We start from the raw sequence: 17431 nt of genomic DNA, 5'->3' as shown, positions 1-17431 counted from the left end.
TTAATGAGACTCTTTAAGGCAACTCTTTAAGGCGACTCTTTAAGGCGACTCTTTAAGGCGACTCTAAAGCTTGATGTGAGGCAGGTGACGGAGGCTGCTGTTGTCAGCAAAGACAAAAGGAAGATTCTCTGTTGTTGTTGACGGTCTTTAAGTGACCACAGCAGTGGAAGGAGGTTCAGAGAGAAGTCTTTGTTGTGGTGAGTGTGAAAGGACGTTGGCAGGCCACGACCTTTATTTGTTTCTATTCTCTGGGAACTTTCAAGTCCCTCAGAATCATCTGTCTCTCTCTTGTGTGTCGAGTCGAGCACTAAACTAATGTGGGGTCACAGGCTTAAGAGGGGAAGGTTGTTTATACTTAACAAGGTGATCATTCCTGGGATTCCTTCATGTGCTTCATTGACTTCAGCCAGAGGATAAAGACACACACACACACACACACACACAGCTGAGGGACAGAGGGACACTGTGTGTCCTCACATGTGAGACACATGTTTATTCTGTTTTACTGCTGCAACACAAAAACATGTCTCCTTTGACATGTTTGTCTGTGATGTGTGCCACTCAAACAGGTGGAACAGAGTAAAGACACAGATAAGAATGAATGAGAGTGCTCTTTTGACACTCATGTGGGTCAGTGCACTCATGTGGGTCAGTAATGAGGTTGTGGGTCAGTAATGAGGTTGTGGGTCAATAATGAGGTTGTGGGTCAGTAATGAGGTTGTGGTGTGGCAGAGTGTGGGAGTGACAGCTGTTTTTCCTCAGCTGTCAAACCTCTGCAGACTCCCAGGAACCTGAATTCTCCCACAGGAGCAGCTCATTTCACTGTGAAATACTTTTATTCTTCACTTTTATGTAATTATTAGAATTCTATCATTTATGGCTGTAGATTGTAACAGATTATAATCCACCATGACATCGAGGCTCTCACAGGTTTATTGAGTTTTTGTTTTCAGAAATTCTCGAGACATTAATCAGGTTCAGAAAAGCAAAGCAAACATCACATGAACGCCTCGGGCTGATGATCGCTGTGAGAGCAGCAGGTTCATCCTGCTGCTCTCACAGCGATCATCAGCATCTTTGACTTGAGGACATGTTGAAAAGTAAATTAGAATGAAAAAACAACATTGACTTTATTTAATTAAGCAATTAAAATGATTTTAATTTACAGCTGAATTTAGTTAGATAATCAAAAGTGACATAATATCTGAATGTTATATAACGTGGTATTTCATACATCAGCTTTAAGGTTTGAATGTGAACTGTGAAAAATAAACAGCATCAAACTTACTGAATTATTATTATTACTGAAATATAAAAACACTTTTATTTGACTCCATCTTGAGTTTGTCCATAAAGAATTGGAAAAGAAATGAGGAGATTAGTTTTTATTTTGATGTTAATGCTTCACAACAATCACAAGCTCAAAGCTAAAGAATGAATGTTTCACAGTAACTTTGTGAAACACTGATGTCTGAATATTTCAGTTTCAGTTGTGAAACTTGTGAAACTCGGTCTGTCGTCACCTTTTTGTCGAGAGCTCATTAAAACACAGGTCTGACTAAATTCCACAGCTGAAGAGAAACTGAGCTCACGACAGCAGAGACAACACAACACACAGAAAACTGCTCTTTATTTACAAAGTTACTTTTGTTTTAAATGTTTCAGCTGAAGTTCATTTATTCTGATCATGACAGTAATGTAACCTTTTGTTTGTTTCTCACATTCATCCGTCATTTTTACATAAACTAAACAAAAACTGAGACTACATGGAAATTTCAAAATAAACGTTTGAGGTAAAAGTTCCTTTTATTTCAGTAAATTTCTCCCTGACGTTGGACTCGAGGCTCAGCTGAGCGACTTTGTTTGACGTCGGGTTATTAATTAACTCGTGAAACCTGTAAAAAAAAGACCTTTCACATTCTTCTGGGAACTTCTCGTTTCATATTCACTCATCTGATATTCTGTAACATCGTGGCCGTGAACCACGAACACAACGTTTCTCAGCAGGAAACTGGAGACGGTGAACTTGACTCTGTCTCTGAGACTCAGCAGCTCTGGTTTCTGTGGAGAGGGAGTGACTGGCAGCCATTCATGTGAGGAATGTGATCTGCTGTCTGTCTGTCTGTCCGTCCGTCTGTCTGTCAGCTGCAGGAGTGAGTATCAGCAGAAGCTGCCAACACACTTTATATTTCTTCTTTCGACATCATGAATAATGTAGAGGTTTAGTAACGAGACGCCTGCTGCAGCTTCTCACACTTTAATAAACTCAGGAGAATTTAAACTCAAAATACAAAATAAATCAGAATAAACCTGATGTATAATCTATATAATCTGTAATAAACATGTTTATTTACTGACAGACACACGCTGCATTATTCATAGTGATTCTGTCGGCTCCTCCTCCTTTAAGCCACTCCTGCTGATAACAAGCGTCACACCTGCCCTGGACTGAGTGAGTGGTCCCGCCCTGTGAGAGAGGCTCAAACCAGTGAAGCAGGTGAAATGTGGCCCAACAGGTCTGATGGGAAACCAGAGAGACAGAGAGACAGTCAGTCAGAGAGACAGTCAGAGAGACAGCAGAGTGGACGCTGAGTGACTGACAAGCCTGTCATTCAGGAGGATTTAAGAGCAGTCGGGCCGGAATCAAGACAATGACATATTTGTGCTGCTGAGTGTGGAACTGGATTCCACCTGAACATCTCAGGGCCTGTGGTCATCAGCCTCCATCTCCACCTCCACCTCCACCTCCAGGCTTGACACAGTGGAATTTCCCTGCTCTCTTCCCAGGCTGAGGCCGGGGACAGATGGTCGCTTTCAGACTTTGAGCAGAACTCAGGAAGGAGAGTGAGAGGAAGGGTGGGAGGAGGGCTGGAGAGGGAGAGGGAGAGAAGTGAGGAGTGGACAGAAGAGGAGACATGCTTCGCTACGGTTCAGGACGACCTGTCTCCACCACCACGACTACGACAGAGGACTCTGCAGACACTTTGAGTGAAGTAAGTAAGAACTTCTCCTTCTTCTTCTTCTTCCTCCTCCTCCTCCTCCTCCTCCTCCTCCTCTGTTTGTACTCTGTTGCTTTCACTCTCATGTGTTCCTGGACTGCAGTGACAGAATTGCTGTTAAAGCCTGATCTGAAAGTTCATGTTTGTTATGGGATGTGTTTTACTTTCAAGAACATGTAACGGGAGCTGAGTGTGCAGGAGGAAGTCATGTTTATTTCAGCAGCTCTCTCTCTTCTCTCTCTTCTCTCTCTTCTCTCTCTTCTCTCTCTTCTCTCTCTCTCTCTCTCTCTTTGTACCATTGTTTGATTCAAATGAAGAAACTGGGCGTGATCATCAGCTGTGACTGCAGCTCTTATATCTCTTATAAAATTCTGTAAAACAAAAACAAAGCAGCCACTGTGGAGTCAGTCTGAGTTTAAATAATAAATAATAATGTTTTCACTGACTCTTTTAGGTGAAATTATAAAATCTGCTCTTCAGGTGTTTCTCACTGTGATGAAGCAAAAACAAATAAGCCTGCATCCCATAATGTGTTGCCTCTGGTTTGTTTGTTGTGCTCAGAGGAGGATCAGACGCCTCAGGCTCACTCTTCACGCAGGAGACAATGGAAACAACACGCCAACAACAGTAAGTCACTCTGAACCAAGCTGCATCCTGCCTCATGGTCTGTGTCACTGTGGACATGATTAATAACTCTTGTTTAACTGATGTTTAAACACACAAACACAAACACAACTCAACTCTTTATATTTCATATCACAAGAAACATCTGAGCTTCATGTGTTTTTCTATGGTCTGCAGTTACATAATCATGACTGGAGGGTGTGTGTGTGTGTGTGTGTGTGGACGCTCAGCTGTTACACATTTAGTTCAAAGCTCAGCCGTGAATCTTATTCCACGTAAGAGATAATATTTGAAACACCTGCACCTGGAGCTTCAGAGCATCATGAACTTCAACACAGCTCACACACACACACACACACACAGGCTTTTACTGTGATAAGTGTGTGTTCACTGCTGGCTGTGTGTGTGTGTTTGCTGCAGGCTGTGTGTGTTTGCTGTAGGTGTGTTTGTGTTAAAGTCCTGATCCTCAGCTGATGACACTGTGAGAACTGGATATTTGACTTTGTCTCTGAGGAGGAGCCTGCTCCTTGTAATTATGACGCTGCCATGTTTTATATGAACCTTGGCCAAGGAGAACGCTGTTAGTCTGACGTTATCACATCTCCACTGATACACTGTTGTAATCTTTATCTGTGACCACTGAAACTGATGAGAGGTCAATGTGTCCAGGAGGACTCACTAAGTGGAGTGTAACACACTGTGAGGGTGGTGGTGACGTGTACTTCAGTGTGTGTGTTCAACAGCTCTAACTACAACTCTAACTACAGCTCTAACTACAGCTCTAACTACAGCTCTAACTACAACTCTAACTACAGCTCTAACAGCTCTAACTACAGCTCTAACTACAGCTCTACACTAACAGCACTCTACAGCTACAACTCTACACTCTAACAGCTCTAACTACAGCTCTAACTACAGCTCCTAACTACAACCTAACTCTAACTACAACTCTAAACTACAGCTACAGCTCTAACTACAGCTCTAACACCTCTAACTACAGCTCTAACTACAACTCTAACTACAGCACTGCTCTAACTACACACTCCTAGCCTAACTCAAGCCTCTAACAGCTCTAACTCTCTACAGCAGCCTCTAACTACAACAGCTCTAACTACAGCAGCTCTAACTACTAAACAGCCCGAGCTCTAACTACAACTCTAACTACAGCTCTAACTACAGCTCTAACTACAGCTCTAACTACAACTCTAACTACAGCTCTAACAGCTCTAACTACAGCTCTAACTACAGCTCTAACAGCATCACTGCAGACACAGGTGCCTCGAGTGTTGTGACAATAACAGATTAAATGAGATGTGAAAACACAAGAGAACAAACCCCCAACGAGGCTCACTTTCCTACAGTGTCATTACACTGAATCCAGATCCAGGTCCGAATCAGCACACAAGTCATTCTGCTCACAAACGCAGCTGAAAACATAACAAAACTACTCAACTCAACTCAAAGTTTATTTATAGAGCACATTTAAAATAACTGAGGTTTAATCAAAGTGTGTACAGAATGACGTCAAATACCAAAATAAAAACAGTCAAAATAGAAAGCCTAAAAACATAGAACATTTCAAAACCAGATAGAACAAAGTAAAAACTCCTAAGAAACTCAGTCCAACTCAGCCTGTGTTGAACACGGAGTAAACGTTTTTAAAGACGATTTATAAAGTTCAACAGTCGCATAACGAGTGTTCAAAAACAGAAAAGTGTGAACTGGCCTTGGAAAAAAGATACTTTTCAGCAAAAATAAATGAAACAACAGAAGGAAAACAGCTTATTTTGCTCAGAAAGAAACAAAATCAACTCATGTTGTTTGTTTTATTTGTAAAAAAAACTAAAGAGCATAACAATGATCAGACAACAACAAACTGGACAGAGTCTATGTGATAAACTAAGCTACATCTTTACATATTTGCAGTTTGTAGAACACACCTGTGTTTACCTGTGTACAGGTTACTGCTGTCATCAGCTACAAACATGATGTTTTTGTACTGTTTGAGCATCATTTTCCTCTTTTAGACAACACAACATTTATACATAGCTCATTCTTTGACTTCAATTTTCAGGAAAGTCACTGGCGTTTGTGTTGAAAACAAAAACAAAAGAGAATGTAAAGTTTATCAAGGAGGAAGGTGATTCCACACACACACACACACACATACAGATAACAGAGATAAAGGCTGCTCTCTGTGATTATTTGCCATGAAATCAGAAAGGGTGTGTCCTGTGTCCTGTAACCCAAAACATCCCATACACAACCCGACTAGCGACTCTGGCCTAGATGAGGCCTAGAAATGTAGCTGCACACACACACACACACACACACATGCGCAGGGTTAGAGTCCTGACTGCAGTCACATGCAGGAACAGTTCGTCTGAGGCGCACAGGGAAGTGTTGGACAGACACTGACAGGTTATGGGATTATGTTGATGTAATCCAGGTCACTAGGTCGTGTCCTTGAACAGAACAAAGAACCCTGTGTGCTCTTTACATCAAACTTACGTGGCTGCGGTCTGTGCTACAAACGCCACTGTCACATCTGTTGTTACGCTGAGCTCTCACTGAGGCGACAGCAGTGTCTCTCCTTCATTCATTTGTCAACAGCATGTTCTCTGTAGATGACATGCTGCAGAAATGTGAGACAACACTGGCGTCTTTGTTCTGGTCTCTCCTCATTCTTATCACTGTGAGATGTGAGCGCTGACGCCAGGGTTTCTCTGGGTAACATCTCTGAATGTTTCCATGTTTGAACCGTCTGTCTGTCTGTCTGTCTATCTACTAACATACATGTGTTCATACAGACGCACAAAGTGGAAGAAAGTGACTTTGTTATTATTTTGTCTGCAGGCTGAGAGAGAAAGAGAGAAAGATATCAGTGGGTCATGGAAGAAGAAGAATGGGCTGATCCAAAGAGAGAGGCCAGCTGGCAGGGAGTCACCACAGCAGGTAGACAGACACATCCACCACATGAGTAATATGCATGACACTGCAGCACACGCGTGTGTCACTGTAACACATGCACATGCGTGTGTCACTGTAACACATGCACACGCGTGTGTCACTGTAACACATGCACACGCGTGTGTCACTGTAACACATGCACACGCTGTAACACATGCACACGCGTGTGTCACTGTGCACACGCTGTCATGCACACACTGCATGCAGTGGGTGGCAGTGGTGCCACATAGTGCACAGTGTGTGTTGTGCATACTGTGTGTCACTGTTGTGTCACTGCATGTGTCACTGTCACTGTACACACATTGTAGTCACTGTATGCACATGGTGTCACTGTGCACATTGGTGCATTGTTGCACACACACATGGACACGCTGCACATGTAACACATGACACACATGGACACACATACACACTGTAACACATGACATGGACATGGCACACATGTAACACATGGACACACTGCACATTGCATAACACATGCACATGCAACACATGTAACACATGGACACGCTGTAACACATGCACACGCTGTAACACATGGACACACTGTAACACATGCACATGTTGTAACACATGGACACACTGTAACACATGGACACACTATAACACATGGACACGCTGTAACACATGTACAGACTATATATATTTAATATACTATTATTATTATTATTATTATTATAATAATAATATTTTTTGAGTTATTGAAATTGTATCAATAAATAAAGAAAATATAGAATGAATTATTATGAAATGAACCTCTGATCATCTGACATGATCGGTGCCATGACGACAGCTGTCATTTGTTGATGCCTGGCTGTTAAAGGTACAATAGGCAGAAATGTAAGCAGATCGTGGCGTCGCAGAAACTCGACACCTTCGATACACTCTGCACTTCTTTAGCTGTTTGTTACCTTCGGTTTCAGTGCTCAGCCGCAGCAGCAGCAGCAGCAGCAGCAGCAGCTTCATAGTTCTGCAAACATATGATTGAGTGTGCATATGAGAGCATGTGCACATACATGTGATTCACCTGCATGTCTGTACACACACACACACACACACACACACGTTGGCAGCCTGGGTCGGCCTCAGCGGGGAGGGGGGGCGGGTGATGGTACTGAAACCTGAGCGGTGTGATCGTGTCTCTCTCAGCAGCACAAAGACACGACCAATGGGCTGTCAGAGTCCTCGTCAGAGCATCATGGGCCCAGAGTGTACGGCGTGGTGCAGAGGACGGGCTCAGGACAGCAGGAGGTGATGGCTCGAGAATGGACCGTTAATCACCTTCAAGATGAGATGAAGTACATTAGAGAGGTGAGTGGAGAGCAACACAACAGCGGCCTTCAGCTGTTCTCTGTGCACAGGTGTTTATAACAGAACACTGACGTTCACAGGTGAGGGATTCTTTGGAGAAGGTGAGGGAGAAGATGTACGGGCAGTTTGGAGGGATGCAGCAGTCAGTGCAGAGGCTCTCTCAGGACCTCAGGGTAATGAATTATGAAGCATCACGTGACTTCCCATAACTCTGTGAAGCTGAGAATCAATCAGAAAAAGCAGAGCATGGTTTGTTTCTGCAGACTGCAAACTCACAGAGGAGGAGTCTGGAGTCAGAGGTGAGGATCAGGACGACGGCCATGGAGAGCTTCGATCAGATGAACAGCTCCCTCATATCTGCCAACATCAGCCTGCAGGTAACAAATCAATCAAGGTTTTCTCTGCGAGGACTTTCTGTACGACAGCCGCCGTTCACAGAGAAGACTGGCTTGATAAGTAAAAGAAGTTTCCGTTACAGAAATCCCTCCTGGAAAACTGTCAGAGCAGAGTGGACACGAGAGAGAAGGACAAGAGCTTACGAAGCAACTATGAGAAAACACAAGAAAAGCTCCGAGACAGAGAGAGAGAGCTGGCTGCTGCACAGGCTGAGAACCAGACTCTGAGACTCCAGGTCAGACTGACAACACGCTGACTATTCAAGCATCCACACACAGTGTTTTCACTGAGCTACGACGTACGAGATGACAGCAGGTTGATGCTTCAACAGAGCAGAAACGCTGCAGGTGCCACGAGAACACGATGAATGGACGTGTAGTTTTTACACATTCAACAAAAAACACATTAATGATTAAATCCAGGCTAATATCACGTTGCTCTGCTCACGCAGGCCCAAATCGACGAGTACATCAAACGACTGGAGGAAGCAGAGAAGAGCATCAGGACTGCAGAGGCCAGGATCACAGAGAGAGACCAGAGGATTGTTGAGCTGGAACGTCTCCTGGACTGCATGGAAAAGGTTTAACTTCTGTCTGTTCATGTCACGTGTACTCAAACATCCACCTGATGTCAGGTGTGATGACCATGATATTAATTCAACATCCTCTCTTTAGGAAAAGACTCAGCTCCACCAGAAGCTGCAGGAATGTGAGCAGCGTCTGCGACTGCTGGAGCTGACGGACACGACCGACTCTTCTGCTGTCAGGAGGTACAAACTAACTTCAAGTTTGTTTTTTAACCTTTCTTCATCGCAGAGTTAAATCGTTAGATTTCGGTTCACAGAAAAATCCTGTTTGCACTCAAACCCTGTGACTCGTGGCTCGTTCTCCTCCTTTTCCTTCTGACGTCTGTGTGTCGTAATGTGAGAGGCATTTTCTTTGTCTCAGTAAGAAGAAGAACCCGCCCTTCACTACACTGGGACTGCATGTGGGACTCAGTGCTTTGCTGCTTGTGTTCAGGTCCAAAGATCTGCAGGCTGAAGCTCTGGATCTGCGCGAGAGAATCAAACACTTGAACGACATGGTGTTCTGTCAGCAGAGGAAAGTCAAAGGAATGATTGAAGAGGTGAGCGGGGTTCATTGATCTGCTCTGTGTTTTGTTAATATGTGTGTATTTGTTTATTAATCCAGTATTTGTCCAGCATGTTGAGTAATGTAATGTGTAAAATAAAGCCTTATTTTGAAAAGACAATCCTGAAGTGATGACAATGATCACTGACACTGATGTTGTCTTGTTGAACTGGTGAAGGTTGGAACTCTGCGAGCTCAGGTCGCTCAGAAGGACATGTTCATCTCTGAACTCCTGGACAGAATTGCGATCGTGGAGTGTGAGGTAAGAATGAGTCACTGTGTGTTTACTGAGGATTTCATTTTGGTGTGGTGTGGTTATCTGCTGCATGTCTACAAAGCACCGCCTGGGCTCCTCAGCGCTGGATATCTGTGTGGTTTTCTTCATGTCACTGCACCTGTCAAGTCTCTTTGTGTTCACACGTGAAGGGACTGCAGTCCTTTGCATGGCGCTGACCTGACAGTGTTGTTTCCTTCTTTTCCTTTTCCCAGAATAATGAATTAGAAGACAAGCTGAAGTATTTTATGTCCTCACAGAATAGGGCACGAGAGGTTTGGGAAACCAGGGAGATGGGAGTAGGCTGCGATCTGCTCCCCAGGTAAAACAACTGCTGAATAAACGTCTGTAGTAGCATCACATGATGGTAGTTTCTTACTCTGGTGTCTAACTGTGCATCTGCAGACATGAAGTGCAGAGTTATGATGTTGAACCAAGTCATCTTCATCCCATGAATCGCTCACCACTTGTTCAGTCACCCCAATTCCATCACCCAAGAAACCTTCATCACCCTAGAACCTCAGAACCTTCTGTCAGAACCTCTGTCAGAACCTCTGTTAGAACCTCTGTTCTCATCTACCCTCACAGAACTCTTCTGTTAGAACCTCTGTTAGAACCTCTGTCAGAACCTCTGTCAGAACCTCTGTCACCTGTGTATCCTCTATCACCCACCTATCCCCTGTCCCCCTCACAGCTGTTATCACCCTCACAACCCCATGAGCTTCCATCCATCACAGAACTTCCACCCCCCACGCAACCTTCACCTTACCCCTCCCGGTATCTTTCATTGCCCACCCAGCCGAGGTCATATAAACCCGGTAAACCCCGACCCAGCAGACTGGAGTCTAGTTTACTGAGGTACACTCCTGTTGAATACAGTCGCCTCCTGCAGTCCAGCCCCCCAGTACAGAGAGACACGTTCCCCTACCAAACTGGACCTGAGCCTGGATCTGCGAGCCCGGTGCTGTCCGGCAGAGATGAAGTGGACGCAGAGACAAACACACCTGTGCTGTCATCATCATTATCATCATCATCATCATCCTCCTCCTCGTCTTCTTCTCAAACATTGTCCAGACCTCGAACGTATACACCGTTCATGAAACTCATGGAAATGACAGCAAATATACAACTAGAGGACTAGATGAATATTAAAGTAACTTTTCTGCACAACAGCGCCCTCTGCAGCCAGAGGCTGTTAAACCTGTTGAAAACAAACCCATCAATCTCTTGATTAGTGCTTTTACTCTGTGAACTGTAACAAACACAACTCTGGTTAGTATTCTTAGGATTTTGGAAGTTTTCTTGGTGAATGATAGTTTGATGACTTGTTTTATTCTGGAACGTTCTCAGTCATGTGATTACAATAATCACATGAGAAATGTGTTGATGAAAACAAACACACAAAGTAGAACACTGCACTTTCCCCTGAGATTACATTGCAGTCAAACTGATCTGATTCACTTACACACCCACAATTATTCATTGAAAAATCCCCTCAACTCCACTGAAGCATGTACCTGCTCACCAGAGCGCAGTGGAAAAGAACCAAGTGATGATTGATAGTGTTACGTTTTGGACTGGTGTGTGTGTGTGTGTGTGTGTGTGTAAGTGTGTGTGTGTGTGTGTGTGTGTGTGCGTGGTGTGTGTGTGTGTGTGTGTGTGGTGTTAAAACTAAACTGCACATGCTCTTGATCGTCACTTAAAGGACTTCACAGTTCTACAGTTTTATCAGTCCTGCAGTCACACACACACACACACACACACACACACATTGTACGTGCAGTGTTTCATCTGTCACATGATTCACAAACATCCACATCAGCATGTAAACTGAACACAGGCCTCAACACTCCGGGTGGAAGAAAGTGGACAGACCGGTCTTTAAAGACTAATATGTGCAGAATTAACCCTTCAACAGGAAACTCAACCATCCTCTGTCTCACTTTATATTAGAATTCTCATTTTTAAAGCATGTGATCTCCAGGTGCTGACACCATGTTTTTCAGATGATTCGGGTTCATGATGGAACAATCTCAGCTCTTCTCTTTTCCTCTTGATTCACACACGTGTTGTAATTATGATAAAATGAAGGGTGTAAATAATCTGAAACATTTTGTAGATAATCTACTGAAGGATCATGTTCTGTTTACAGTTTGAGATTATTGTGTGCATATCATTTTATATGAACGTTATTTTGCTATTGTCACAGTATGTAAATAATATTTATTAACATGCTTTGTGCCTTTGTGAACAGCCTTATATCTGATAGTGGTGGTGCTCTCTGTTGGGAACAGGGTGAGATAATAACAGTGTAATCTGTGCTAATGATGGAACTCTTCATTTTCTTTAAAGTGAGGTAACTGCCATTCCTGAGCCAATGGCACACGTATTATTACCCAGCTGTTGTCTGTGCTACTTCAACATACTTCATGACTTTGTGCCTTTTCCTTAACTTTACATATCAAACTATTGCAAAAGGGCCATGAAATGTTTGGCTAATAAAGATTATACTGTATCAATGAAACCACGCCTGAGGCTAATAACCAGTGTGAATGTGTGATTGTTAATTATCCTGTGTGTAACATCATGCATGTGTATGTATTATTCTATTCTATTCTATTATAGCTGCTGCTTACAAAACTAATAAACTAGTAAAGTTTTACTAGATGCAGAAGAAAAAGTGTGCACTAAAGCATTTTTTTTACAGAATTAGAAACAGAATTAAAATGAAAGTGTAGCCTGTGGCCAAGTGGAAAGGAAACTTGACTTGTGATCGGTTCAAATCCCCACCTGGTCAAAAAAGGGCTGGGGTACCCATCCCCCAATGCTCCCCAGTGTGGCAGCCCACTGCTCCTAATTCTAGGATGGGTCAAATGCAGAGGAATACTTTCCCTAATGGGCTTAATAAAATATAATTCTTTTTTTTTTTTTAATGAGAAGAGATGGATGCCGGTGAATTCTGTGCAGAATGTAATGTTAATGTCAATGAAAAGGATGTTCCATGTATTTTTGACAGGATCTGACCTGATGCACATTATTTTTCAGTCTAAAGTTTAAAGCGGGGACAGAAAGGACACAGCTGTAACCTCCATGGTTCAGCTGTGGGTCAGTGTGTGAATGTTGTGATGAGTTGTCACGGAAACATGAGAAACATGAGAAACACACAGGAGGAAATGCAGCAGTGGAAAAGTCCGCCTCAGACTGACTGCACTGATTATAGAAAACAAAGACATGTCTTCAATAGATCAGAGTCACAACAGGGTCTCCTTTGAAATGAATATCTGATGCTGTTGACTTCTTGAACCTGCAGAGGGCAGCACATCACCTAAACCCAGTCATTTACAGAGACGTAACAGAAAGGCCAGGGGAGACTTTGCCAAATAGGTTTGCATATTTTTTTCCAGCCTTTTACACAAAAGTTACGTCTCATTCACACGAGGGAGCTTGTTTATTTATTTATTTATTATGGGAATATTTTCTGCCATAATAATCCATGATTCGTCCACAGGAAGTGGATACTTTGCTCATTAATAAAGGAGCTGCTAAAGAACAGACTGGTGCCAAACCTGAAGCTTTGAGTGAAGTCCAGAGAGAGATATTCAGTTTTTACAAAAGTCAAGACAAAACACTGAAAGAGACTAAATGCTACACCCCTCATATCATTGTACGAATTTGCTATATAAACAATCACATGTCATTTTAACGCTGACAAAATTATTATTATTATTTCATCTAATTTGTTCAGTATTTAACTATGTTGTAAATGTATAAAATGGGGTAAAATAGGTTAATGTATTAATTAGAGCTGCAGCTAACAATTATTTTCATAATCGATTAATCTGTTTTTGTCGGTAAATTAGGAAAAATGTCCATCAGTGTCAAACCTGGAATGAATGATGTTCTCAAATGTTTTGATTTGTTCACAAACCAAAATGACTCAGTTTGAAATATTTCTTTGTTCTATGAATGAAATAATAAATAAAATGTGCTGAAAGAGGTTCATGTATTAATTTGTTAACATGTAAATCTGGAGCTTTTATATTTACCTCAAATATTTTGTGTTGGAAACATCATATCAAGCTCTAATGTGTGTGTATTGTGTGTATGTATTGATGGTATTGATGGTATCGATAGTCAAAAGTAGTAAACCATGTGAAAACACTAGGTTAACTGGATAACGGTGGCTGTGATGCAGCTCATCCTCCTGTGCAGCAGGGGGCGGTAGAGCCCCAACTCTGCACATTGATTTCCACTCAAGTCAAGAAGAGGTAACCAACTTTGAAACGTCTCACGTAGGAAAACGTAAACATGTCATTATAGGACATTTATTAAGTTCTCACAGCGTCACAGAGTCTCTAACTGACGCGGGTTCAGTTGACTCGTGTTTATTCTGAGTATTTATGTCGCATGTCTCTCACTGACACGTCCGCTCCCGCTCTTTTGAGTGGCTGTAGCTAGCTGACAGCTAGCTAACAGTGATGTCCTCGCTGTGGACAGAGCGACAGGGACATGGACATGGACAGGGACAGGGACAGGTGGGAGAGCTGAGCCACCAGAGCAGAGACGAGCTCCAGGAGCTGCTGCTCAGACAAGAAAAGATCCTCTCTAACAAGTAAGTTCACTCACTAATCTTTACCTTTCATTTACATGCACCACACAAAGCGCGAGGAAGACACGTGACTCAACAGCCCTGCCGTGTTAACTTATTATTGATCATATTATTGATGACGTTTACACGTCACAGGTCCACTAATCTCTCTCAGTTTTCTTGTATTCATACAGAAGTGAACTCACTGCGTTGGTTTTGTCAGTGTCTTCTGTCTCGTCACGTTGACACATAACACATCTGCACAGACTCATCATTAAAAGCAGAAATTGTGTCAAATCCAGTCACATGTGGAGACAAAGGAGACTCCAGTCCTGCTTAGACTGGATGTTAATATGAGGTCTTAACAGGGACTGAAGATGCGTATGATTCTGTATGTTTGCATATTACTGTCATACTGTAGAGTTAATATGGGCATGCTCAGACACTGTATTGTGATTAAAGTGTTTTAATGTGTCGCACACCTGTGTAGAATAGTGCTAAATAGTTCTGTAGCCTTGTGTTTGTAATTAAATAGTGATGAAGAAATAAAGTATAATGGGATGCAGTTGTTTTAATGCTGCATTTGGCTAATGAAATTCATTTAACCATACATGGTGAAAAAAAGCATAATAAGCAGAGAAACACTGAATGGTTTATTAAATATGAGAATTGTCCAAATCATATGGTCACAGCTGTGGGGAAGTTTGTGATTGCTTTACATTTAAAATGAAACGATGGACTTGTGTTGTTGACAGGAGGTTATTGAGGTCTCTTCCTGACAAAGGTGAAAAGATATCAGAGTTTGCAGAGAGAGTGCGTCTTGCCATTGAGCATCGTGATGAAGAGGAGAGGAGACAGAGCTTGGCGTCTGCTGCCAGGACAGAGTTACAGTCCAAGTACCAGCAAGCCTTCTCTATGCAAAAATGTGCCGTCCCCAACTCACCAGCTGCCTCCAACCAAAGCAGGCAAAGTGAGTCTGCAGCAGGCAGCGTGCTCCACGACATGGAGGCCTCACCTGTCGTGGCTCACGAGCAGGAAAAGACTGCCGTGGATGAGCAACAGGACCAGTTTCTCTCCAGAGCAGCTGCTGGTGAAACCATGGAGACGACTGCTGCTGGGGCCTCCGTGAACTGTGAGGAGACAAAAGAGGGTGATCTTGTTGAGGCCTTGGAAAGGGTCAGAGTGTCTGAAACTGGTCTCAGAAGCGAGTCTAAAGAGCCATTACACAGCACAGGAAGAGACAGTTATTTTCTCAGAAAGCAGACACCAAAAAAGCCTCACTATGTAACTGTCCTGGAAAGAACAGAGAAGACTTCCAGTCCCAGGAGGCAGCCATTCAAAACAAATCAGTGAGTGGAAAACATTTATTGAGAAAAAAGATCAATGACATTTTTCATAGATCTCGACAGATTTCTTTGATTTTCTTTTCTTAACTGTGTTTTCAGGCTCCCGCACAAAGATGACATTTCTCCATCAGGTTCCTCGTCACCCAGCCGGTCTTCTGAAGGCTCATCGCCACTCTCTGTCCAGGCCAGGAGGGAGAGGGACAGAAGACACCTGGACGACATTACTGCAGCCAAACTACCTCCACTCCACCACAGCCCAGCCCAGCTGCTGTCTCTGGAGGAGTCGGTCGTACTCTTAAAAGAACAAACCAAGAAGCAGCAGGTCAGTGCAGCTGAGCCCCGTCACACACGTGCAGTCTATAATCACTGGTTATTACTTTGTTTCATGTGGTTTTGATGCAAATAATGAGTCACGTGTTGAGGTAAAAGTCTGTAAACATTGATGATAAATCAGGGTTACACCCCCCATTCATACATGACATACATTTAAGGTCAGTAAAAGAAAGGAATATGTTTTTGCACACAAACAGTTTTGTGTTTAGCACACAAGCTCTGCAGGATTATTTTAATTCTGTGTCAACAAAACTCTTATTTTACCATTAATAATTGTTTGTATCCTTGTGGCAGTTATTCAGTCTAAATAAATGAAAGTGTTAACATTTTATTTTTTATTAAATTATTCAAATGTATTTTGATTTCTATGGCAACAAAGTATACCAGTGTAGTTGATCCATTTAAATTTGGAGTGTGTGTGTGTGTGTGTGTTCCCTCAGTAAAGCTCTAGAGGGCAGTGTTGAGTAAGCACCGTGTATCACTTCACATCCAAAGTAGTGACTGTAGAGCCAAACGTCAAACAGTCTCACGGAGGCTTGTTAAGCTTATTATCAGCCGTGTTTTTGTCCAGGGTTTAATAGCTTTTATAATAATGTGCTTGTTTACTGTTTTAACAGCCTATTCATGTCAACTTTTTCTCTGTGTTGTGTTTAATTTCAGGAGTTGCAGGCCAAGCTGGCAGCCCAGAAACTGTCTGAGGGACTGAAGATCTCTATGGGGAGCTACACTCCTGACGGTGGCCCCATGGCTGCCTACAGAGAGGTTCATGATGAAGGAGCCCAGCTCTCCTCAGAAGATGACTGATCCTGGAAGGCAGGAGCTGGGGAAACCAGCGTGACCTTGGCCCGCGGGGAAACGGGCTTTGGACCTTGCAATCAGGACGCAATAAACAGGATTTTCACTCCAAGGACAGGAATTCTTTACAGAGAAAAGGGCTCTTTGCATGTTGTGAAGCCATAGTTAGTGTCCCACACTCAGGAAGTTGAGAGGCAGTTTGGGAGAGTGGTTCACGTAATTGGCATTCAGTTGGTAATGGGATCATTTGTTTCTGTGTCCTGCAGGAATAAGAATACCTGTGAGTGACTCTTTGAATCAGAAGCATGTACAACACGATGAAGGAAATGCTTCTCGTCCGTTTACTGGAACCAGTCGTGTGGTGACTTTCTGAGACGTAGTTAATTATTACACAATCATTGAATAAATACATCTAAATCCCCACATAATTGTTTGTATTATTCCAGATTTTTACAGCCAGAAAATTAGCCCTTTACTGTGTCTTTTCTGCAGGCTGCTGTGTTGGACCATGTTTTAAATGGACAAACTAAATACATTTGATTTTAAATGACATCTGAAGGTCACCGTCAGTTCTTTCACATGTCTATCAGGGAGGGCTGAGGTGAGCTGCATATTATATTCAGCTGCAACGTGCAATTTCACCAATAGATGCCACTAAATCCTCC

The 17431-nt window shown here is 42.8% G+C and overlaps 1 protein-coding gene across 1 annotated transcript; it reads left to right on the top strand.

Moving 5' to 3' along the window:
* The first annotated feature begins 2408 nt into the window (after positions 1-2408).
* On the top strand, positions 2409-17189 carry LOC122772597. The gene is given in 18 exon segments (XM_044030778.1): positions 2409-2993; positions 3561-3626; positions 6480-6578; positions 7743-7904; positions 7985-8077; positions 8168-8281; positions 8383-8647; positions 8729-8880; positions 8975-9069; positions 9320-9425; positions 9609-9692; positions 9920-10026; positions 10110-10178; positions 10293-10710; positions 14174-14316; positions 15048-15641; positions 15738-15960; positions 16632-17189. Coding segments are annotated over 18 exon segments (3012 nt in total). The 5' UTR covers positions 2409-2915; the 3' UTR covers positions 16776-17189.
* Positions 17190-17431: the final 242 nt, after the last annotated feature.

This window comes from Solea senegalensis, linkage group LG7 (genome assembly GCF_019176455.1).
Source record: "Solea senegalensis isolate Sse05_10M linkage group LG7, IFAPA_SoseM_1, whole genome shotgun sequence".
NCBI classification, from domain to species: Eukaryota; Metazoa; Chordata; class Actinopteri; order Pleuronectiformes; family Soleidae; genus Solea; species Solea senegalensis.
The sequence above is the reverse complement of the archived record's forward strand: the minus strand, read 5'-3'. Positions and strand labels throughout refer to the sequence as shown.